Genomic DNA, 26,567 nt, shown 5'->3' on the forward strand with positions numbered 1-26,567 from the left:
ATTTTCTAAATCAAAATTAACCACCATTAAGGTACTATTTCACAGCATTTCCAAACCAGAAACAATTTCAATGCAGCAGATATAGAATATTTAGGAGGAGCACAGCAGTAATAGTCTGTAAGCAGTTTGAACCCTATGATCATGTGGATTTCCTCCAGGTGCTCCATTCTACATTGCCCTTCAGTTTCCTATCACCCAAGTGCCTGTCTGCCTATCTACCAGCACCCCCGGCAGGGCATTCCACACACCCACACTCTCTCTGTAAAAATACTTACCTCCGATCACCTTCAAATCATGCTCCCTTGTATTAGCCATTTCCACCCTGGCCATCCACTGGACCGATGCCTCTTATCATCTCGTACACCTTATCAAGTCACCTCTCATTCTCCTTCACTCCAAACAGAAAAGCCCTTGCTCACTCAACCTATCCTCATAAGACATGCTCTCTATTCCAGACAGCGTCCTGGTAAATCTCCTCTGCACCCTCTCTAAAGCTTCTACATCCTTCCTAAAATGAGGTGACCAGAAATGAGCACAATGTTCCAAGTGTGGTCTAAGCAGAGTTTTAAAGAACTGCAACATTACCTCACAGGTCTAGAACTCAATTCCCCAACTAATGAAGGCCAGCACTTTAGACAGCTTCTTAACCGCCCTATGAACTTGCATAGCAACTCTGAGGGATCTTTGGACGTGGATCTCAAGATCCCTCTGTTCCTCTACACTGCGAATACAGATTTATTTAAAAACTGCTCTTCACCTTTTTAATTCCTTTGCCTTCTTGTCCATAATTAACATCTGTTTTCCAATTTCACACCATTCCATTTGAAAAAGCAATACAGTCAATCATCTACACCTTTGCAACTGGCACTTAAACTACTTTTTTTTAAAAAAAGAGGTTGAAATGTGTAACACTTTCCTCACCCCTTAAAAATAAATCCTTCTTTGTTTCTGCCAAGAGTGAAAGTGCTCTGCTGTTGTGGGACGTTAGGCCCTGTGGTCCAGCCAAGTGCTGAATGAAGAGCATGTCTGACCAGATGTGCAGCCTCAGCATTGTAAGCAGCGGTACAGCACTGAAGCTGCCAGTTACTGCTGCTCACGTGGGACTGAAATTCAAAACCAAATACCATTAAAAAGGGAAATACGTACTTAGTGACCACTTCATTAATTATCTCCTGTAATGAGCAAAGTGGCCACAGCGTGCATGTTCGTGATCTTTTGCTGTCGTAGCAGATCACTTCAAGGTTTGACGTGTTGTGTGTTCAGAGATGCTCTTCTGCACACCACTGTTGTAACGTAGGGTTACTTGAGTTACTGTCGCCTTCCTGTCAGATGGAACCAGTCTGGCTGTTCTCCCCTGACTACTCTCATTAACAAGGCGTTTTCACCCACAGAACTACCACTCACTGGATGCGTTTTTGTTTCTCGCACCGTTCCCTATAAACTCGAGAGCCTTGTGTGCGAACGGCTCAGGAGATCACAGTTTCTGAGATACTCAAACCAACAATCATTCCATGGTCAAAGTCACTTAGCTCACATTTCTTCCCCATTCTGATATTTGGTCTGAACCTCTTGACCATTGTCTGCATGATTTCATGGATTGAACTGCTGCCACATGATTGGCTGACCAGGTATAGTATTTGCATTGACCAGCAGCTGTACCAGTGTACCTAATAAAGTGGCCACTGAGTGAAGGAGCCATCTAAATGCATTACTCTGACTTTATAGAGATTTAGTTATTTCCCATTTGGTACCTATCAATTGGTAAATTAGTAATTAGTTTATTATTGTCATATGTACAGTGACAAAACTACTCGACTCACAATGAGTTACTTCCCCAAGCCGTCGGGCCGATCACACCCCAACTACTAACACACCGCACCACGTCCCACCTCCAATACATATGCATCCCCTAGCTTCACTTTATGTAGTTACAATCAGACTATGCATATCACAGTTATTTGTACATTGTGTTTTATAGGATTGCTTTATATATATATAGTCTTTTTATTGTGTTCTTTATACTTATTGTGTTTTTCTTACTGCTGCATCAGATTTGAAGTAAAAATCATTTCATTCCCTTTTACACTCCTATACTAAAGAATAACAATAAATAATACTGACTCTTAAAAAAAAATGTTTTGCATCTCATCCATACAAATCGCTTCAGCACGTCAGTGCTCGGAAGTAGAACGAGGGAAAAGCAGTAACAGAGAGCACCATGCTTTACAGTCCCAGCAATCCAGACTCCATTCCCAACGCTGCCTGAAAGCAGTCTGTATGCTCTCCCTCTGACTGCATGGCTTTCCACCAGGTGCTCCGGCTTCCTCCTGCATTCTAAACATGAACTGGTTGGGAGGTTAATTGGTCATTGTAAATTGTCCCACGATTAGGCTAGGATTAAACTGGGGGATTTTATATTATTAATGAAAGAGGTTTTTATTATATAGAGCCTTTCATAACTTTGGGATACCTCAAAGCATTTCACAATGGAAGTTTCTGTAAGAAAAAAAAGAAACGCCAGAAACATTCAGGTCAGGCAAAGCTTTCACTCTTGCAGTTGAAAAAGTGGAATGGTTTCAGTTCCTACAGACAGGTGAGTCGGAGGCTATGGTGGAAACTAGCAGGAAGCTTCCCAATTCTGTCCAAGAGCAGGAGGCAGCTCTGACAGTATCATTCATCTACCGGCAAAAGAGGTGAGGGAGCATGTGTGAGGAAGAGTGTAGCAAGGGACACTGTATATATCCTACAAAGAGAAGGTTTAACCTGGACTCACATCAGTTCTTACATCCACTGCTTTAATTTAGTAGTGCGTGACTGCATTTAACATGTAATGGAAAACTCCTGCATACCACAGCCTTGAAGAAGATCATCAGATTATATTTGACAATACTAGTAGACAGAAATGTTGGTCTAACATTATAGAAAGGATAACATTACAGAGAAGGTGCAGAAGTGATTTACTAGGATGCAGGCTGGATTAGAGAGCACGTCTAATGAGGACAGGTTGAGCAGCTAGGGCTTTTCTCTTTGGCTATCCACTCAATCTATGCCTCTTATCTTGTACACCTCTATCAAATCATCTCTCTTCCTCTTTTGTTCCAGACTTTTTCCAGGGGGATATTGCCAACACCAGGGGTATAATTTTAAAGGCAATTGGAGAAAAATATGCAGAGGATAATTAATTATTTTTTTAAACACAGAGTAGTGAGTTATGGAACACTCTGTCAGGTATGGTGTAGAGGCAGATACATTTAAACTTTTAGATAGACATATGGATGTTAAAAAAATGGAGGGCTATACAGGAGGAAAGGGCTAGATTGTTTTTAGAATAAATTAAAAAGTTGGCACAACATTGTGGGCCAAAGGGCCTGTACTGTGTTGTACTGTTCTTTGCTCTGGGAGAACTAATTTTGTACCCAAGTCAAAGGTCAGCAAACAGATACTGCAACACCTCATACAAGTGCTAAGCCTTGGCAGTGCAGAAAACTCTCAATACAGCATTGAAGTGACGGCCAAGGTTACCTGCTCAAGCTTCCAAGTTCAATCTAGAACCCACAACACAGCATCGGAGAGAACATTTCTTCCACAGAGGCAATCCAGATAGAACACACACATGTCCAACACTAGGGTCCAACTTACATGTGCTTGGTAAGAAAATGTCAGCAGCTAAATGCCACATTATATTCGTGTTAAAAAAAAACAAGTGGTCATTTAATGTTTTAAAATAAATGAATATGTCATGATGCTACTCCTGCACTGTAATCTCTTTTGGGCCCAAATAAGTCAGAAGATTATCTTATCTGCCATAATCATTGATACTTCTCAAAAATCTGTTTGTCTTCAACTTTGGGACTGAGTGCACACAAGTACCTACAAGTATGTGATCTAAGTGACTTTGCCTGTGTGATGAATGCTGGTGCCAGAAACTGCTGTTCTGGGATTTTCACACACAAGTCTCTAGTGCCGCGTCACCCATTTTTAGCCCAACATCCGCCTAAAGCACTTTCATACTTGCCAATGCCCCTCTTAGGTACAATATAGTTTCCAGCACCCTCACTGTGTAAAACATGTCTATCATATGCTAACTTGATAAAAATGATTTTGCTTTAAATTTTTATTTGTCTTTAAACCTAGCTTACACAGTACCCATGTGCTGTACAGCAGCTTCAATATCAATGTGATCCTTAAACTTGATGGTTTTTAGAAATATCTGGTTCAAGTTGGGACAGCTAATGCCTCAAGTCCCCATGTGTAACAATGTCCAAGCGGTTTCTGCTTTTTGTGAGTATGTGGCTCACTGCACATGCGATGAAGAGCAGTTTGCCTCTTCTCCAAAGACCAGGAAACATCGTATGACAGAGTAGCCACATACCACAAAAGCCGACATTTTTGAAAAGCATTTTTGCTTCTTCATCATTCTGAATTTTGATAATTTCTTCTTGCAAGCTCTGTTCCTGTTATTCCACCTTGCAAAGAAATGGGTTAATTACATAGTCCAGAATTTCCAGATCATTAAATCCTTCTTCAATGACTGCAGATGTAAGCAGTAAGCACTCTTGAAGATCACTATCTGTGAAAGAGAGTGCCATACTTTCCATGCAGGGAAACTGTGAGAACATCCTTCTCCCAATATTTTGCTTATATACTTCCAATTTTCCAATAAAAGTGGACACCACACTTTTTCCCTGCACTGAATTGAAATTCTCACCCTGCAGTTTCATATTTAGAATGTTATTTTGTCATAGATTGGCGAGGTATGCAACATCTCTACACAGAAGTTCTGTCTTTTTTCCCCAAACTCTTGTTGACTTTGAGCAAAAATTCAACCACAGTGTCAAAATGTTCAAAGAAGTGTTTTAAGCAGCAGCCTTTTGACAGCCAACACACTTCAGTTTGAAGAAGCAAGCGTTCAAACTCTTCATCATTATCTTGGCACAACTAGTGAAATACTCTGCTATTTAATGGATGAGCTTTCATTTTGTTGATAGCAGATATTAGAAGAGTCATGCTTGAAATGACTGGCTGAGGTTTCTGGCTGTGAGAGGTTAACGATGAATTACACAATGGATTGCAAACAGACTTGGAATTTCTCTTTTCAGAAATGCCACTAAACCAGCATGGCAACCTGTCATATACGGTGGTCCATCTATAGCACAAGAAATCATGTTCCTAATCGGAATACTTTTATCCTCAATATACATTTTGAGCTCAAAGTAGATTGATTCTCTGTTGATATTTGTTTTTAACTTTTTAACAAAAGAGAATCCCTTCATAAACTTTTCCATTTTTGGTAAACCATACATACGCCATTAGCAATGCTCATTTGTCTCCCGCAGATGGCTCATCCAGTTGCATCCCAAATTCTGTTTTTTTGTAGCTCTGTGCATGGTTGGTACTCAATGTCTTCACTTGTTTTGTTGTTATGATGAGCTACAGAGTTATTACTCAGAGGAATTGATTTTAAAATACTGGTATCCATTTTGAGAACAGTGGTGAGCATTTCTGATACAGCAGGCAATGTTAATCCTTCACCAATGTATGAGATTTTTGGAAATGTTGTAAGAAGCAATGAGACCACTCTCAAGGTCATTTGTAGCTTTCTTGGCAAATGACTCGAGTGTGCTGTGCTTTGAAAATGCTTCTTTCATCTTAACGCAGGAACTAAATAATACCATAAGTAGCCCTTTCAGGGTGTCTTTTACGGAAGTGTTCCTGCAATCTTGATGGTTTCACGGCTTCATTAGACAGTACAGTGTTATAAATAAGACACATGGGTGCTGCTGATCTGACTGGAATGAAATAAAACTATATTCCGGGTATGTAACATTGTACTGACACACTTTCTGTGGTTTCTGTTCTTAGCCGGATTAGAATTCAAGGCTTCACCACCTTCAGAATCCTAGAGATCACATCGTATGCATTTATCCATCATTAATGGGGTTAAATTAAAATTTAAAATTAACACAAACTGGGAATGCCTATTGGATGTTGACAACAGCAGAAAGTTGACATGGTCAGGTAAGTTTCGTGCCTCAAGTTAGGGTGCCACATCGCCATCCAACCCCACCCCCTCAAGAATCCTGAACGCTCCCCCGACAACTTCTATTTCCCCTAACGTTCCCTTTGGACATGTAACCACCCCCATTGGAAAACATTGCTCTGGAGTTTACAGACGGTGGTGTGAAAAACAAACACATCCAGTGACTGGCAGTTCAGTAGGCAGAAATGCCTCATTAATGAAAGAGGTCAGAGAACGGCCAGACTGGTTCAAGCTGAGAGGAAAGTGACAGTAACTGAAATAACCGCATGTTGCAACAGTGGTGTGCTGAAGAGCATCTCTGAATGCACAACACGTCGAACTTCGCAGTGGATGGGTGATATCACCAGAAGACACGAAGTGCACAGTGGCCACTTTATTAGGCACAGGAGGTACCTCAGAAAGTAGGCACTGAGCGCACTTATTAGAAAAGGTAATATTCAGGGTCAGACTATGAGAAAAAATATTAAGTTTGACATGAGTTACTAAAGTATTCTCCCAATAAACGAGGAGTTACAGTTACGTCTATATCAAAGTTTGAACCAAACAAGATACATCAATGAACAATCTCAGTGAGAGATGAGCACATTAAATTAGTGTGCAAGACCTTTGGCATTCAAACTCCAGGCAACGATAACTAGCTAAAATCCAGCATGTGTGTTTCAGATGGTCTGCGATAGATGTTCTTTCACAAGATTAGTCTCATCAAAGGAAATGAAGATCAAATCAGGGAAATATGTGAATGACCAGGAATCGGGTTGGCAAATGGGTGGGGGCAGATGAAGCAGTGATTTTGAAGATAAGATGCAAATACATTAAGTAACTTACTTCACGCTAGCTGAATGCATATAGAGAGCTTTTTCCTTTACATGTTCCAATATCTATCAACATATAATATAGTTTATTTCAAAATATTTGCTTTGCAACAAGAAAACAATCAAATCATTTGCATCTGAACGCAGAATCATATCGTAGTCTTTATGCTTTAAGGCTGCCGTGCAAGGCACGACATAATAATATTCTCTTTCAAATGATTTAAACGAAGATACTTACTTCCCTTTCTATTTCAGCCAACGATTTGATTGTTATGCCCATTAAATCATCTGGCTGCACCTGAAATCAAATTGAAAAGTTCAAAATTGAGTTTTAATAGAAATGAATCTAAGACAAAACCCGGGAGTACAAAATTATAGCTAACATTAATTCTGCTAAACCACCAATACTAAACAAGGGTTATTTGACAGACTAAAACCTATGATTACAACTAATCGTTTTACGCATGGTTGCATATCTTTTTCAGATGCTTTCATGACAATAAGCTGCCTACAGTACTTTTGTTTTCAAAAATCTATTTACTCATCCCCAATTGTTAATGTAAAATTTTACTGCACAAATTCGCCAGATAAAGATTTTCTCAACTCAATTGTAATACTGTACCCAACAATCTTACACTGTAGGAAACAGAAATAAGCCATTCAGCCCTTCTAGGACTTTACTCCTGGAACACAGGATATTGCGGTCTGAAAGGACATGAGGGGCGCAGACAGCATGAAAACACATCATCTTTAGGCAATGCTAAAAGCAAGAGGGCATAGGTTTAAGACAGGGGATCCCAACCTTTCTAATGTCATGGACCAATGCCATTAAGCAAGGGGTCCGTGGACCCCAGATTGAGAACCCCTAGTTTAAGATTAGATGTGAGTGACTTAAAATAGATATTAGGGGCAGCTTCTTTATGCAAAAGGTGATGCGTTTTTGTTAGTCGCTGCCAGAAATAGTGGTTGAAGCAGCTACATCAGTAAAATTAGAAGTCATGGATAAGGGAGGTTTGGAGGGCTATGGGGCAAATGTGGAGAGATAGGACTTGCTCGCTAGGCAGCACAGTTGGCATGCACGAACTGAGTCGAAGGACCCGTTTTCATGTTATACGACTCCATTTCTAGCATGACATTCAATATCATCATAGTTGTTCATTCGTCTCTGCACTTCAATATTTAAAACCTTGACTTCTACTTAGAACCTTAAATGAGTTATATGCTAGAGCAGGGGCTTTTATTATTGTCACGTTCACTGTTTATATGAGCAAGAAATTTCATTACACCCTGGAGTTTGAGGCAATAGAAGGGGCAAAGGCATGTTACCAGTGCCTTTGGGAAGATGGGGCTCATCAGCTATGCTTAGAAGCTCATCCAGGAGAAGGAAAACTCTTATCTCGAAGCTCCACTGCCTTGTGACTATACCTACACAGAGGGAAGGCCTCGGGAGGAAACCCTGAGGAAAAATCTGTAGCTGGAGTCCCTAAGGGAGTCCTACACTGAGTTCGATGTGGAATGGCCACTCCTGCGATGCTGCTGGTGTCTAACTGTATCAGTCTTCCCTATTCCTTTGAGTTCAAAGTAAGCTAACAGCTTACTCTCCACATTGCACAGCCCTGGCTAGCATATCTAGACAGCTACGACGTAACATCCATAGTTGACTCTGACCAACGGAGGCCTCAACACAAGGCAATAAACTAACCTGAAATCAAATCCCATCAAATGCACACTGGGTAAGTAGCCTCCATCTTTGTTGCATCAAAAAGCCTCACAGCAGAAGGACACAAGCCTTTGGTGGAGTCGAGGAGAATTAACAAATTGGTATGTTAGCTGGGCAGAGTTTAATGTTACTTAGAGATACACCCTGGTTAACAAGCGATGTTAATAAGCCCATGCTCCCCTATTACACCTATGTGACCAATTAAACTACTAACTCTAGCATCCGCAGATTTTCTCTCGTTTGAGAAAGTCTGCAGATGCTGGAAGTCCAAAGCAACACACACAGAATGCCAGAGGAATTCAGGTCAGGCAGTATCAATGGAGAAGAGTGAACAGCTGACGTTTCGGGCGGCAACTCTCTTCAGGACAGAGAGGAAAGGGGAAGCTGCCAGCACAGATACAGAATAGAAGAGGATTAGTTTAGTGAGGGGAGAGCAAATGTCTGTTACCAGAGTTGACGGGTGAAGAAATGGGCAGAATTAGAGGGCTGACAGACATGGTAACTTGGAGAAAATGGTGGAAGTAATTTAGTGTGGGAGTTTGGACAAAACTGAAGTGTTAAGTGATTTGGGAATAAAAAAGGAAGTTAGATCAGAGATCTAAAACAAGGAGGACCAAGTTCAGGGCAGGCTACAGATGAGATGACAACTGTAAAGTCCGAGCCTGGTAAGGAAACGGTAGAATAGCACAGCGGCTGCCTCACCACTGTAGTGACCCGCCTTCAGAGTCAACATGCACTCCCTGTGACTACACGACATCACACTCCCCCAATGCTCCAGCTTCATTCCACACTGCTATATTATCTAGCTACTGCAAATTGCTACGAGTGCGTACATGATTATTTGGAATGGATTTCTTTGTAGAAAATGTCTTAAAAGATAATGCTTTAACAAGGTTATAGAGTCACAGAAACCTAACCAGTCCAAGCCAAGCTAAACTCCCAGCTAAGCTCGTGTCATTTTTCCCCATTTGGCCCTTCCAACCTGCACCTGGACCATAGCTCTCCACATTCCTCCCATCCATGTACCTAACCAAACTTCTCTTAAATGTGGTAACTGGATCCACATCCACTTCTTCCGCTGGCAGCCCGTTCCACACTCACATCAGCCCCTGAAGTTCCCGCTCAGGTTTCCCTCAATATTTCACATTTTACCCTAAACCTCTAACCTCTAGTTCTAGTCTCAACCAGCCTCAGGGGGGGAAAAGCCTCTGTGACTATATCTATCTACACCCCTCATAATTTTGTATAACTCCATAGTAGCTCCTCTCCTATTCAACCTTTCCTTATAATTCATGTCGACTCCCTCAAGACCGATAGCCAGAGCTTTTCTCCCAGAGGAAAAGACTAATACGAGGGAGTAAGGTGACTGGAGTAAAGTATTATGGTGGCGGGGTGGGGGGGGGGGGCGGTAATGTCAGAAGTACATTTTTTGTTTTACATTGAGAGTGGTGTGTGGAATGCCCTGTCAGGGGTGGTTGTAGGGGCAGATGCATTAGGGATTTTTAAGAAAGGTTAATGGATTATATAAAAGTGGAGGACTATTTAGGAGGAAGGGGTTCGATAACCTTCGAGTAGTTTATAACGTGGGCCGCAGGGCCTGTACTGTGCTGCAGTCACCTGTTTCAGCTTGAATTGGAAACGATAGGTGGAATGATCTGCCCTGGGAACGATTCGTGGAACAAGCTGCCAGAGGCGGCGATGGATGCAGGATTCATTCCAACATTTCATGGATGGGAGGGGTATGCAGGGCTAGGGTAGAGATGCAGGCCAATGAAACTAGGCATAACAACAGTCCGACATGGACTGATAGGCCAAAGAGCCCTTCTCTGTGATGTGGCGCCCTGTGACTCTATAATGAGAGAAGGACTAGTGGAACCAGCAACAAGGAAACGGAAATCTGTAGCTTTGTGACATTTAATTAGGAGGAAGTTCTGACTCATCCGGCACGGGGTGTCAAGCAAGCAGTCATCCGGAGGTGTCTGTGACATGGGAGGACACAGGGAGAAGAGGTGTTGACATTTAAGCTATGGAAATGCACCTTGAATCCCAGCATTCTGTCAGATAAACTAGAAAGCAAAGGGCCAAAACCGGATCTTCAGGCAACCTCCACAGAATGAACAACTTCAGACTTGGTGGCTTCAGTTTCATGATTTAATAGATTCCTAAACAGTTTGAAAGATTCCATTTTGGTACTGCAAAGCAATTACGTTCATTGTGGCTGGCTTTAGATGACAGTACTGAAAGAGCCCTTCACTGTCAGAGGCAGTGTCTTGCAGCAAAGATGTTAAAATGAAGCCCTGACAGCTCTCTTTAGGAGAATGTTAACAATCCCATGATACTGCTTTGAAGAACAGCTGTGGAATCATCTTCAATAGCCTTGTAAATACTTGTCCTCTTATCCAGCAGCATCAATACAGGCAATCAGGTGATTCTAAATCACCATTTGTGGGGAGTTCGCTGTGTGCAAACTGGCTGCCACATTGTATGAACAGTGACAACACTTCACCGGCTGCAAAGCACTTTGGGACATTGTGAAAGGCCTAAATAATGCAAGTCTTGATTTTGAGCTTCACCAGGTTATTTTGCAATGAAACACACTAAGCTGCTGTGACATCTTCACTTCTTATTGGCAGCTATGCTGCTTAAATTATGCAGACATTTAATATAAAAAAATAATTTCAGTTACAGTCAAGCATACTCCCACTCCCTCAACAAAGTTAAAGCATTATTTTTTTAATGATAGTATATTTTCTCCAACAGAAATTCATTCCAAATAAACTTCCCATTTCATTCCAAAAGTTTGCTCATTTAACTCATTTGAGAGATTTAGGTAATATCAAATAACCATAGCAAAGGACAATTAATTTTTAAATGGTATAAGAATGTAGAGGTGGAATTGCAGTAATTACTATATTACAGGGATTATTAATACACAAAGCAATTTTTAATTAAAAAGTTTCTCTATATTCCAGCTACTTGTGCTAAATTTTATTTGAATCAATATAACAGAATATTATGCCTTACCAGACTCTTCAAATACTCAGATGCTTTCATTTTACTGACAATATTAGATATATTGAAAACATAAAGCAGTACTTATTTATTTATTATTTAGAGATACGGCATGGAACAAGGCCTACTGGCCTAACGAGCTGCTCTGCCCAGCGACCCAGCTATTTAATCCTAACCTAATCACAGAACAATTTTACAATGATGTTGTGGTTAGCACAATGCTTTACAGTAAAGACAACCTGGGTTCAATTCCTGCTGCTGCCCGTAAGGAGTTTGTACGTTCTCCCTGTCACTGCGTGGGTTTCCTCCGGGTGCTCTGGTTTCCTTCCACAGTCTGAAGACGTATCGGTCAGTAGGTTAATTGGTCATTGTAAATTGTCTGGTGATTAGGCAAGGATTACGTCAGGGGATTGCTCGGTAGCACAGCACAAAGAGCTGGAAAGGCCTATTCTGCCCTATCTCAATAAATAACTAACCAGTGATAGTCCAACTATCACAGTGTTTGGACTGTGGGAGGAAACTGGAGCACCTGGAAGAAACTCACATAGTCACAGGGAGAATGCACAAACTTATTACAGAGGGTGCCAGAAATGAACTCCCAAATCCGATGCCCCAAGCTGTAATAGTGTTGCACTAACTGCTACGCTACTGTAGCGCCTATCTTTCTTCCATCCTAGTGTGAGCAGTGGATAATGGTCCCCATTCATTTGCAGATTTGACAATATAAGGCATGCAAAGATTATTTTTGCTTGCATTATTGTCATCCCAATCTTTTCCTCACAATTCTTCCCCGGTTAAGGTGGCACACTAGAAACGATACCTAAGCATGGTGCCATTTGCTTCCTTGTACAACAATAAGAGTATTCCTGGGTGAAAGGAGCTCAGATTTCCTTACTCATGCTGGGAGAATTGCAACAAACTGCTATGTGCAGTGCCTCGAAGAAGTATTCATCACCCACAGCTATTTTCACATTTTACTGTCTCAATTTCTAAATTTAAAATAAACTGAAGAAAGATTTTTTTGAGCTACTATACAAAACATTGTGGATCATGTAAAAAAAATCAAAAACCTGTCAACAATTTACTAAAAATTATAAACCAAAATTGTAAGGCTGAAAAAGTATTCATCCCCTTTGTAATTATTCTGCTAACTTTCTTTAGGTGCAATACTGTACATTTCCTTAATTTGTTGATGTAGAAAATTGCAGGATCACCTGAATAAATACCCCCTCCCTCTGTAAGGTCCAACAGAATGGTAGATTCTCAACACACCAAACTAAAATGAAGACAAAAGAGCATTCAAGGCAAGTTAGGGAAATGATAAGAGAGAAGCACAACTCAGGGGAAAGGTACAAGACCATCTTAAAGGCATTGAATATACCTTGGAACTTGGTGTAGTCCATCATGAAAAAGTGGAAAAGATATGAAATTACAGCCACACTGCTTAGGTCAGGTTGCTCCTCTAAAGTTAATGGCACTTGAAGGAGAGGAATGGCACTTGAAGGAGAGGTTTCTGTAATGCCAATATTCACTGAGAGAGCTGCAATTGGCTGCAATTGGGAATAAGTTCAGGGCTCCACAATCTCTAAGGCCTTGCACAAAAACAGGTATTTATGGATGAGCAGCACTTAAGCTCTGGCCAAAAAAAAAAGCATATCCTTGCAAACATCACTTAGAAGATTCTGCAAAGATGTGGAAGAAGATCTTGCAGTTGTATAGAACTAAAGTGGAATGTTTTGGCCTCAATACTGAGCAGTACACATGATTTAGTACTGTGCATCAGGCACGTAACACCACCCCTACTGTAAAGCATGGTAGAGGGAGTATCGTGGAATGGAGGTGCTTTTCAGCACCAGGGACTGGAAATCTGGTCAGGATCGATGGGAAGATAAATGCTGCCAAATAAAGGGAGATCCTAAATGAAAGCCTGCGAACCTCTGCCAGAAAACTTAAACTGGAGAGGAAGTTCATCGTTCAGCAGGACAACCACCCAAATAAATCAAGGAGTGGCTTCAAATGAAGAAAACTGTTGGCCTTGAATGGCCCAGTCAGAGACCTGACCTTAACTCGAAGAAACATCTCTGGAATGACGTCAAGATTGCTGTCCATTCCTACTCCCCAACTAACCTGGCACAACTTGAACAATTTTGCAAGGAAGAATGGGCAAATCTTGCTCCATCACTTTGTGCAAAGCTAATAGAGATTTATCCAAATAGACTTTTGGCTGTAATGGATGTGAGAGATGGTTCAACTAAGTACAGAGCAAAGGGGGATGAATACTTTTGAGCTGCTGACACTTCAGTTTTTGAATTAGTTTTTCATGCTTTACAATTTTCCCTGTTTTTTGGGGTTCCACTGTGAAAAAAAATGAGCATGTGATTCACAAATAAAAGTCTCAGTTAAATTGATCAAATTCTCTGGTTGTAATATTCATTTTTGTGAACAAAGGTTTGGGGGCTGAATATTTTTACAAGGTGCTGTGAGGACGAGTGACATTCCAGCAGAAAACTCATGGCATATCGGATCGCCAAGGAAACCTCTTTGCTCCTTGACAATGTCAATTCAGATGGTAGTTTTTCATTTTGCATTTCCACTATTTACATACTTAATGCAAATGCATCTAAGGATGAAAACAAATGGTAATAACTTTAGTAATTTATATTATGTTAAAATTTCAAATTAAGACAAGACCCTGAGGCCTGTCCTGGAGTTGGAGAACTGCCTCTGTGGGAGTATGCATGGTTGGCAGGGAGGAAGGGAGTTTGTTTTGCTATTGTGTTGTCTTGGTATGTGCTGTTTTATTGTGTTCTCTGTTGTTCTGCTGAACATTGTGGACATGCTATGTTGGCATTGCAATATGTCGAGACATTTGCTGGTTGCGTCCAGCACATCCTTAGTTTGTGCTGGTTGTTAATACAAATAATGCATTTCACCACTTTTCGATGTACATGTGATTAAAAATAAACAACTGTGTATTTGAAGAGAAAAACCATAAGTGAATTTTCTGATTATGTTACATATGTAAATGAATTGTGACAAAACGTGCCTTAAGAGTACAGATTGTGTACCTTTAGGACTAATTCCTACCCACTAAGAAGAGCACAGGTATAACATGGGCTTTTCCAGGTTGGCATCATGCCGCCTTACTAAATACCATCACCAAAGACCACCCACTATCCACTCTCCAACTCTGCTACCCGTGGAAGGATGTACAGGAGCCTTTGGTGTAATAGCACCAGATTCAGGAACAGTTAATACCTTTCAACCATCAGACTCCTGAACAGCGTGGACTTCACTCACCTCAACACTGAACTGATCATTAAACATAACCTATGCCCTCACTCTCAAGGGCTCTTATAACTCATGTTCTCAGTATTATTTACTTATTTATTATTATTTTATATTTGACTTTTTTTGCACATTGGTTGCTTATCAGTCTTTGCTTGTGAGTAGGTTTTCTCTGATACTAGTGTAGAGTATTCCTTTGCTCTACTGTGAATGCCTGCATGAAAATATAAACGTAATTTGATAATAAATTTACTTTGAACTTTGACATGTTTTGAAAAGAATTAGGTTCCCTAACATAGTAAAATATTTCACTGTTCTGTAGCAACTATCTCTTCAGTGGTTACTACAAGAAAACAATTTTGTGGTCTAAAATATTCGGATTCAGAGTATTTCAAAACCATGGACCTTACTAATATAAATCTTTGTTTTCAATATTCTCTACACATTTTTCCCCACACAGTATACATAACATTTTATGCAGTCATTTTCAGTAGTACATCGGTTATGTTCAGGGAACTGTACTCGTAACCATGAAATACTTGTGGGTGACAAATATATTAGCTCAGATAAAATTCTTTTTATTGCCTTTCGGACATCATTTCACAGATTATTCCACAAGTCCTGAAGAAGTATCTCGGCCCAAAACTCCGACTGTTTATTCCTTTCCACGGATACTGCCTGACCTGCTCAGTTCCTCCAGTACTCTCATTTCATAGAACGTTGTGTAACTAGCCAGGAGAAACTGTAGATGTTTCTTAAATGGTTTCACCTCTATACACACAATTTCAATCGAAGATAGCCTCAAATTTAAGTTGAAATGTCTACTCCTTATACCACCAACTACCTTAAATGATTCATTTTATTGTCCGAATCTTCTCCACACTTCTCAACTGGTGTTGATATTGCTAAACAACAATGTTCTTAAGTAATATTGATTGCTCTGAAACTCAGTAGAGGTACAGCTGTTGTCTAATTAAGATTTAGCATACCCTCGGAACTAGATTTGGAAAACAGTACAGAATAAATGTATTGGGCAGCAGGCAGCATATGCACACGGCAAAGTGAATTCATTCAGCCAAACTGGACAAGTCAAAATTGCAAACATATTTGAATACTGGTTCATGTGTTTTAAGGCAGTCAAACATAATTCAATTAAAATTTAGAATATTTAGTTTCTAGTCTTAGTTATTTACACACTAGGAAGGCAAAGAATGACAAATTTCTTCAATATTATATTAGCTTAAATACAGCTTTCCCCTGTGTTTTTCTCTCAAAAGTGAACCTTCATATTTATCCCAAATATGCACAGAAATTCAAGTACATAACTGTATATAATGTAGCTTTAAAGATTAAAAGTTACATTTTAATCTGATACTTGGGTTTTAACAGTTGAAAGTACTTACAGCTTCTATTGCACTTGCGAATTTCTCTGAAATCGTGAAAGGCACGCCATCCATTGCTGAAACAGGCAAAAAAAGGTTAGTTAATTCTTTATGACCCTTGATTAGGGTTCTGTATTAAAGATTTACAAAGCACTGAAATGTGTGGCAGATCAAAAGTAATCATTTTTTAAAATCTGGAGCCCATTTTCGTGTAGCCAAGAATGAACTAATTTCATACAATAACAGCTCTACTTTAAATTTATTGAGCCATTAGGTAATTCACCTTAAAAATACAACCAATAGTGGGTTCCACTGCACCTTAAAGTGGAGAGTTTGCAGTGTAGCAGGTGGTTACATTTTCAGTCATTTAGATCCTTCTTGCTGAGACGTTTTAAGAGGGAACAGGAAGATTAGCTTGACACACTAGCAAATGTTTAATATTAAGAAAGTTTGTTCTGATTGAGTGGATGATAGGGTCTCTACGAAAGAAAGAGCAAGGCACTCCTTCGCTCCAATACAGTGCAGGTCACCCTTGGGGGCAAGGTCTAGCACCTGCTGAGCCCCCCCACTCCCCCCCAAGCAGGGTCACATGAAGCCACAGGAGCGGGGGTGGACGGTCATATGCACATATCACGTTCTGGTTATGTGACCACTAACACCAGGCAGAGAATCTTTGAAGAGTATTGATAATGGTTGGGGGGTGGGGTGGGGGGGGTCACCCAACTTGAAAAGACATTGCCCAGAAGAAGACAATGGCAAACCACTTTGTAAAAAAATTTGCCAAGAACAATCATGGCTTTGAAAACACAATTACTGCCTATGTCATGTGATACGGCACGAATGAACATTCTACTTGAGTAATTATTGTTGCACACAGGTCTGCTAGAGGGGAATAAAACAATCTGGAGTTGCAGCCTTTTTTCAGTGCACATTCCATGTCTTTAGAAAGCATGAAAGCTGTTAGCAAGAGTGGGAATAAGACATTAGTTTTTACAGTGCCAACCACCATTCAAATGCAGAACATCTTTCAAAAGCTTTTATACCTCTGCTATCAGATTTCTGAATGGACAATGAACACTACCTCACTATTTTTACTCTCTTTTTGCACTACTTAATTTAATTTTTAATATACATTTCTTATTGTAACTTATAGCATTGTTATAAAGGATGAACAGTTCTGATGGGCAGAAGGGTACAGAGTTGCCCATATCTTCCCACCCCCACCCCCCCGGAGAATCACAAACTGTTACTGTTACCATGCTGCTAATGACAGCGAAAGAGAGACAAAGGGAAAAACATACTGGGACTGGAACATTTGCTTCAGATCAGGGAGAGCTAACACTGGGGGAGAGAAGCCTGTTGTTCAACCATATTATGACTCCTGAAAGACTTGTGGCTCCGGAGAGGGCTGTTTACTTGGTACCATTCTGTTCATTAAAGTTTCTCAGGAGACACACTAGTGAGCACTGCTTGAGTGTTGGAACCCACAGGAAGGTGTGGGGCATCGGAGACCGAGCAAAGGATCGGTCAGTTTAACTCAGTGTTTATAGCGGGGCAGGTGGGTGCTTGTGTGTGTGTCCGCCCTTGCCTGGGTGATGAGTCCACCACAGAAGAACGGTCTAGCTTTGAAGGACAGAGGGGTCATACCTGAATGACCACAACACATCGACTGATCAAGAACATAACGGAAGGTTTGACTGTAGTTGTCACTGTTCGCTCGCTCGCTCTTTCTCTCTCTCTCCAACGATTAAAATAAAACCACCAACAACTACCTCAGTATGTATGAACTGAACTGAACTTTATAGTCACATGTGACAATTCATTATCCCCTAGACATAGATAGAGCTGGTTTATTATTGATTATTATTATACCCACACTTTTAGGTTTAGTATTGCTAACGTGTATTATCTATATATTTGCATTGTTGATATTGATTTGTATATTTTACTAATAAACACTGTTTGAAAATAGTACCACCAGACTCCAATGGATTCTTCTATCTTTGCTGGTCAGACACCCAGTTACGGGGTACGTAACAGCATTTAACGTATCGCACCACAATGCTGTTGTGAAACAACAAATTTCATGACATATGCCAGTGATAGTAAACCTGGTTCTGATTGCGACCAATCTTTTTTAGTTAAATTACAAATACCTAAGCTCTTGGCGTCTTTAAAAATAATACTGCTGGCTTTGACTTTATTACTACTTCCTAGGAAACTTCCATAAACTAACTGCAGCAACAGTCAAAACATTTTAATGATAAATTAATAAGGTTAAATGATACGTCTATTCAAAAGAGCAATCATTTTTATAAGTCACATTGCCCAAGTAAAGCAAGTTCTTTCAAAAAATTAATGATGTTATTGTAGAACACTGTATTAATGGACCACCTGCATATGAAGCCTGTCCCTCAAGCACTCATTAGATCAAAATTTAATAAGAGTTATTGGGAAACAGCCAAACTTTTAGTTGGTTAGTGTTAGCCTCAGCATTCATGATTTATGACTTTATTCAGTTTCTCCCATAAAGATTTTTATGGCATGAATGATTAGTTCAAGAATTCTAAATTTTAAATTTTGCAGCTATCAGAAACATCACAATTCAGACATCAGGCCCTCTACAAATGTCCAATCATGCATGTTTAACCAAGTGAGCCCATTTAATGGAACACACTATTTATTTATTTTGATATATTTAGAAATACAGCACAGAAATAGGCCCTTCTGGTCCAATAAGCCTGCGAAATCCGATTATAACCATATGACCAACTAACCTAATTTGTACATCATTGGAAAATGAGAGGAAACCAGAGTACCTGGAGGAAACCCACACAATTATGGGGAGAACATTCAAACTCACTGCAGACAGTGGTGGGAATTAAACCCGGGTTACTGGCACAGTAATAGCATTTTTTACATTAACTGCTAGGCTACCATGACGCCCAACATTTGACAACCAATCATCTGATTGTAATGGCTCTATCAAAAGAGACACATTTCAGAGCCTTTTTCTTCTATATCCTTTCATGTGCGCTCACCTCAGCAACAGGAACTTTATTTTTATTTGCTGACATTGGTTTCTTTACTGAATAATTAGTCACTGTTGTACTATTCCTGCAACCTAGCAGTAGTAACATTAAACCGGTCAACCATATGATCAAAAATAAAAGAATATCAGCCTTAAGAAATCAAGCAACACAAAATATCAGCCCACTGAAATTCATATTTAGTCAGAGGTATGTTGCTCATCAGAGTTCACAGATCATTCTTACTGCAAAGTGAACACATTGCCCATGGATGGCATGAATCTGCTTTATAATATATACAAAAATAAATTTGTAATGTTTAAAATTGCATTGTAAATTATATTGTGTAAAATACTACTGAAATCAAGTAAAATATAATTCTACTTAGAGTTCCTAATCCTGTTTAATTCTGTATCAGAATGGAGAAGTAACTGAGAGAGGAGAAATTCTGAGAACAACATTTACATCAGATTTAAATCTTGAATCTTTACGCAATTTACAAAATTCCATCTAGGGTTCAAATTAAGTTTAAAATATCTTTTTAAGTAGATTATAGCATAGGGGTTACTGAAGCACTATTTGAACTTGCTTCTAAATACTGACTTCAGGAGAACTTGTATGACTCACGCCCCCATACACTGGCAGCACAGCAGAGTAAACTGTGAGCAGTTTCAAACTCCTGCAAGTGCACATCTCACACAAACTCTTCTGGTCCCAGAACACAATTTAGAGTCAGGAAAGATCAACATCACCTCTACTTTTTCACCCACCGCATTGTACTTCTGCCTCCCCTCTGCCCACTTTCTTTCTCTGACTTCTCATCATCTTTTCCAATCCTGATGAAGGGTCTCAGCCTGAAATGTCGACCGTTTACTCTTTTCCATAAACGCTGCCTGACCTGCTGAGTTCCTCCAGCATTTGGTGTGTGTTGCTTTGGATTTTCAGCTTATAAAGACTTTCTCATACTTGTGCCTTTACTTTTGAAGGAGGCTGAAGAGAGTTGGATTATACACAATCATATTCAGGTCATTCTACAGATGCACAGTACAGAGCATCCTAACAAGCTACATCACTGCACTGTGGCAGGCAGGAAATCTCTACAACAGGTAGTCAAAACTGCCCAACGCATCTCTGGCCCCAGCCTACCCACCGATAAGGTGCTGGAAAAGGGCCAGCATCATAAAGGATCCCACCCACCTTGCTCATGGATATTTGTCCCACTCCTATCAAAGAGGAGGCTACATAGCTCAATGCCAGAACCACCAGTTACTTTCCCCAAGCAGTAAGGCTGATCAACATCTCCACCCACTCACCCACCTCTCTACACCCCCCAACTACTACTACATTATCATTTCCTGTCAGAGTCACAGACACATCCGCTCTAGCGACATTTTATGGACATGCAATCAATGTATATAAACTTATGATTATTGTAATCATATTGTTTATTTTATGATAATTGGTTTTTAATTTTTTTGTGCTGCCTTGAATCTGGAGTAACAATTCTTTACACTGTGCACTGTAAAGTATATTAAACAATCTTCAATATTAAATGTAATTTTTTTAAAAAATGTATTGCTACAATATACTGAATCAACAAATTTAAAGAGATTATATTGAAGATTCAATATTTATATAAATTAACAGTAAGTAAATGATAATTCTCAGAAGTGATTTTCTAAACAATACACTAATTTAAAGATCTTCAATGTCCCATATAAAATAGTGGCATTAAGGGTTGAACTTTAGCCACACTCAATGAGGCTGTGCACACAGCAGAAGAATCCAGTGGTAAATGAACTTTTTTAAAACTTCTGGGACTTATCCAGCAGAACGTGCCTTGCGGTTGTAATTATTTGAGTAAAGCAACAATACATGGTGCATTACAGCTAGTTCATTCACCTAGCACAAAGGAGGAAAATAAGGACATGCCACAGGCTCACCACTTTAATTAGCATTCTACTAAACAAACGAGCTTCAACACAGCTGTAATTAAACAGGGCTATAATTAAGTATATGCCCTTTATCATAATGATCATGGTTAAAAATGGCAAGTAGCATGAAACTGTATTATTAATCCTGTAACCTCACACTGAAATGAGTGTACATAGAAATCAGCATGTCAAGGCTGTCAAATTTTAACACTGCCTCTGTTGATAAAATACGTGCATTTAAAGAGTCTGCTGCGTTCTGATCAACAACTCAGCAACTTGAACTTTTCACCAATGATGTACAATATTCAAGAATAAAAGAGACCCGTTTATAGGCTTTTTAACCTCAATCTGTCAGATTTCCAAAAGGCACTATAGGAGAAAAGCTATTTTAACTAACTCAGCGGTAGAGGAAAAAGATGAACACATTATACTTAATTGAACAATCTTCTATCCCAATAGCTCTCCATTTTTGGGACAATTATTTTAGCTCAAGTAAATCAAAGTAAGAATGACAGAAGGTATTAGTCTCCACTTGGCAAGTTCATCGGCAGGGTGGCGAGTGGAATTCATGAATTTTCGCACGGAGGAACTGAGAGAAGTTTTACCCAAATTGTACACATGAACATTACCCACAAGTACACTTCTGGGTAATGCAAGCAATACAACGGTTCTATTTAACAATAAAATCATAAGCTGGATAACAAGAGGAAATCAGCAGGTCAGGCAGTCAACGTTTTGGATCGAGACCCTAAATTGAAATATATAAAGATATATAAAGCCAACATGAAGATGTGAGGAGGAGGAGGCATGAGCTGGCAAGCTATTGATGGATTCAAGTGAGGAGGGATTGATTCGCAGAAGAAGAATGGTGGACAACAAACGGGTGGAGATAACAACAGAGACTGGGGGGGCGGGGTATTAGGTGGAGGCAATGGAGGGCTGCAAATATTAGAATCTGAAATGAAAGGTAGGTGAAGAGGTACTAAATACAGGAAATATGGTGGACAGATGTAAACAGCGAGGGGAGGGAACCCGGTGGATAGATGGGCAGAAGGAGTGGTTTAGGGAGGGAAAAGAAATTGGAATAGGGATGTGAGCTTGGAAAGGAGGATACATGTGAGAGGATATGTATAGATCAGGAGAGAGAGAGGAGGATGAGGTGCAGGTCACATAAAGTAGAAAATTCAATGTTTATTCTGTCAGGTTGTAGACTACCCAGGCTGAATATAAGGTGCTGGGTCTTCTAGTTTGTGTTTGGACTCACCCCATCTCTGAAGGCAGCCAAAGACAGACAGGTTGGCGTGAGAATGCGAAGGGGAATTAAAATAACGTGAACTCAGGAACTTTAGTTGGTGAAGGGCAGATAAAGCATAGGTGTTTAGCACAGTCTAGTTTTTCCTGCTGTGGTAGAGGCAGCAACATTGAGAACACTGAAAGTATTATACATGATTGGAGGAGGTGCATGTGAATTACTATTTAACATGCCAGAAAATAACCTTGTCAGTTTCAGAGTATGCTATAAAGGGTAAAATGCCGATTTATCTAAAAGATTTAGCTTATGAGAGCTGGTTGTATGAAACTGGTTTGCATTCTACTGTTCTGGAAAAACAAGGAATGATCCATGAAACAAATAACATAAAGTGGTAGAGAAGGTGAGAACTCTTTTTCAAAGTGACTGTAGATCCTAGGTGATCAGAAACGTTCAAAAGGGAGTGATCTAGGTTTGGGAAGGACAACAAAGGGAGTTATGGCTTAGGTTTAGAATAGTCACTATCCAATTGAACGGTTGACTTGATCCTAAGATGAGAACATTCTGCATGCATTTCTACGCATATTTAGAAACAAAGGTGATGTAGGAGAAAATGGCTGTTATGCATTTTAGTGGAAATAAATTAATAATGGTATAACTATTACGCTGTTTTATTGCCAACAGAAAATAGCACAGTTCAAGACAACTGCTCTAAGCTATTAAATATTACAAGTGCAGAGCAATCATTACAAAACAAACAATCATTTGGGATTGCTTGAAATGGCAAGTGTTGTACTGTAGATGGAAGTGATTATGAGAATGAGAAGAACTATGTCCATTCTGAAGTGTGAAATGTGATGGCCTAACACACATATTAAACTTGACGTACAAGATTTTGATTGGATCCTACATTTACTTACTAACCTTAACTGCAGGACCACATAAATGGCCATAAAGTGCACTCAAAGCTCAAACATGCCTGATGCACTTCACTTTTTTATTCTTCTATGATGCATGGTAGTGTACTGGTTAGCACAATGCTTTCCAGCACAAGTGAAATGGGTTCATTTCTGCCGCTGCCTTTAAGGTGCTTGTACATCCCTCCCGTAACCGTGTGGGTTTCCTCCTACAGTCCAAAGGTTAATTAATCATTGTAAATTGCCCCATGATCAGGCAAGTGTTAAACTGGTGGCTTGCTGGGTGGCTTGGCTCAAAGTGGCAGAAGGTCCTGTTCTGCACCGTATCTCAATAATATATAAACAGTAAGGACAACCAAGTTTATAGGGAGAAGTCATAATTCTACAGGAGCTCCTCCCACAAAACAAAGATGTACCAGACAGTAGGTCAATTGTCCCATGATTAGGCTATGAGTAAGTTGAGGGTTGCTGGATGGCATGGCTCGAAGAGCCGGAGGGGCCTGTTCTGTACTGCGTCTCAATAAATAAAGACACATATTCTCCGATTGTGAGGAGGCCCAAAATATATGGTTACAAACATAAGAGCGTCACAATGAAGAACATATTATTTTTCCATTTTATGCTCAACAAGAATTCAAAGGACATCATCAACAGTGCTTTACATATTCATTTTCCTTTCCCTTTGTAAAAATCTCTGTAAACTTCTTTGCAGAATAATAATACAGCTTAAAAAATGTAAACCTTCCCTTCAGAGCTATTTGAAGATAGCTTTAATTTCAGATGGTGTAAAGCTCTGATGCACTTCCTTAAACTTGATTACTGAACATTGTAAACAATGAGAAGCAATGCGTTTTCCATCATTTAATTTAAAAATGATGCAGTGCAGTATTATAGTCATGAATGATGGAAATAAAGAACAGACTCAGCAAAGCTACTTTTGGATCATTGCTTTATTAATGGTAATGTCAGTAAAATGAAAAATGCTAACATTGTCATGTTTAGCTACTAGGTGTAGATGAATTGGCTCTTTCAGTACTCAGAGGGTTACAATTCTACACAGCAACGGACACTTCTATTGTTGCATGGGGGAGAAAAATTCTACACAAATACGGAAGGAATTTAAGTACAATGCGTCACAAATTCCTGCACTCAGTCTCTTGTGCAATGGCGCGCGAAGCACAGAATTACATCCAAAAGTTAGGACCTATTCGTTTCCTGAGCTTTGTGTAATATTCTCATTCAGATTTGTGTTTATATTGGTTTTACTGCCTGCAAATGGTTGTTCATCTGTTTATATGAATGTATTATTCAATGTAAAATCCAAGCTTGGTTAACATCAGCAGTGTTTATTAAAGCAATGCTGTGCTGATGCTATTTTATATTTCACTTTCTCTCTCCTTAAACATTAGGACACTGGTGGACAACTGTTTAAAGATATTGCCCTGACACTGGTCTTTAAATTGTGGCAGTCTAATGCACAAATCCATGATCTGTGAGTCTGGAGTTCCCCTCTGCACTATTTTAATGGAGGTGTAATCAGTTTAACATAAATGGGTTAATGCCTCTTAAAATAGCAGAGAAATATTTCAGACAGATGCATTAAAGACTCATATGCTGGTTTCCTGCAGTTTAATTCCAGGGTCAGAGTTTTAAGTAGCCACTTACTACACGATTTCCTACATAAAATTTGAACCCAACATTCCCACTAATCTGGCCCATTCTTTACATCACCTTTAATGAACATATTCTTGATTAGTTTATCAAATAAAAGGGCCTTTTCTTGAACAGAGTTCAGTGATAGAATGATTTACTACATTACTGCTATACTGTACAATTGTTAATTTTGAAAGTCAACTACAATATGATGGAATAGGTTCTAAATGGGGGATATATTATGCAATGATTCAACTCAAATTGATATTCGGCACATAAACCACCCATTAGCATTTTTTAACCTGTGCATAATAAAAGGTTGGAAATACCTATTACAACTTCATGAGAGATTATTGTGCTTAATAACGTGCATCAAAGTTACAGGCCAAATGACTGAAAAGGCAATACTCATCACAGGTCACCCAGTGCAACAAAAGTCTAAGTGAACAGCAAATCAGAACAAAAGTAAAATAACATTTATTGAAATATTTGTGGGCAAAAATTCAAACTGAATGCAAAGGGTTCTTCACACCCAAATTCTTTTTGCAAATTTAGATTAATACCATAACATTTGGGACTTATTTGCTGCTGTTGATTGGTTCTGTGTTCCTCTGATGAATATGATGGACATGCTGTGTTGGTGTGGGAATGTGTGGCAACACTTGCAGCACCTTGTGTTGGTTGTTAATGCAAATGACACATTTCACTGTATGTTTCAATACACACATGATAAATAAATGAATTGGGATCAACACTTACATGTGTATCAAGTGCTTTTGATACGAGTTTTAATTATTTATTTAGAGATATAGCGCAGAACAATCCATTCCAGTCCAATAAACTGCACCACCAAGCAGCCCATCTATTTAACCCTAGAGTAATCACAGGACAACTTACAACGACCAGTTAACCTATTAACCAGTACAGCTTTAATCGTGGGAGGAAACTGGAGCATCCAGAGGAAACCCACACAGTTAAATCGGAGAACATACAAATTCCTTACAGAGGATGCCGGAATTGAACTCCGAACTCTGACTCCCCCAAGCTGTAAAAGTGTCGCGCTAACCACTACGCTACAGTGGCTCAAACAGTAGAAATTTAATTAACTTATTTTTTATACATTAAAAAAAAGACATCACTTAAATAATATGGAAAACTATTGACTTTTTTGATTGGGGCTTTCTAAACACAGAAACATGCTAAGAGACCACATATTTAGCATCAACAGCCCGGCTTGCTTAACAGCTCCAGGAGTCCTAAATTGAAATTAGTTTATGCACTGCATCCTGCTACTTTGCATATAAGAATTAAATCCCATGAAATTACAAGGACTAATTAGTTAAAACTATATCAAAGAACCAGCTTAGAATTTTTTTTCCCCTGACTGCTACCCATTGGGCCAGAAGCACAATGTTATGTGGAGAAGTTTTCCAAACCCAAGAGGAGAACTGCTGCTCCCTAAATCAATAGATTGCCATGACATGACAAATAAGCTCTGGCCTGACAGCAGCTCCAAGACATATTGTAGTTT

The 26,567-nt window shown here is 39.5% G+C and overlaps 1 protein-coding gene across 8 annotated transcripts in view; it reads right to left on the reverse strand.

The window, feature by feature from the left end:
* LOC132407418 (multivesicular body subunit 12B-like) overlaps positions 1 to 26,567 on the reverse strand; it is a 334,665-nt gene that overhangs the window by 105,673 nt on the left and 202,425 nt on the right. For 5 of the 8 annotated variants that reach the window (XM_059993879.1, XM_059993878.1, XM_059993876.1 and 2 more), the window contains exons 8-10: positions 16,276 to 16,331; positions 7,091 to 7,150; positions 6,866 to 6,918 (exon numbers count right to left, since the gene is read on the reverse strand). In XM_059993879.1, coding sequence (XP_059849862.1) covers positions 6,866 to 6,918; positions 7,091 to 7,150; positions 16,276 to 16,331 — 169 coding nt within the window. The remainder of the gene's footprint in view (positions 1 to 6,865; positions 6,919 to 7,090; positions 7,151 to 16,275; positions 16,332 to 26,567) is intronic. The other 3 variants (XM_059993881.1, XM_059993880.1, XM_059993877.1) reach the window with 1 other exon arrangement.

This window comes from Hypanus sabinus, chromosome 18, assembly GCF_030144855.1.
Source record: "Hypanus sabinus isolate sHypSab1 chromosome 18, sHypSab1.hap1, whole genome shotgun sequence".
NCBI lineage: Eukaryota > Metazoa > Chordata > Chondrichthyes > Myliobatiformes > Dasyatidae > Hypanus > Hypanus sabinus.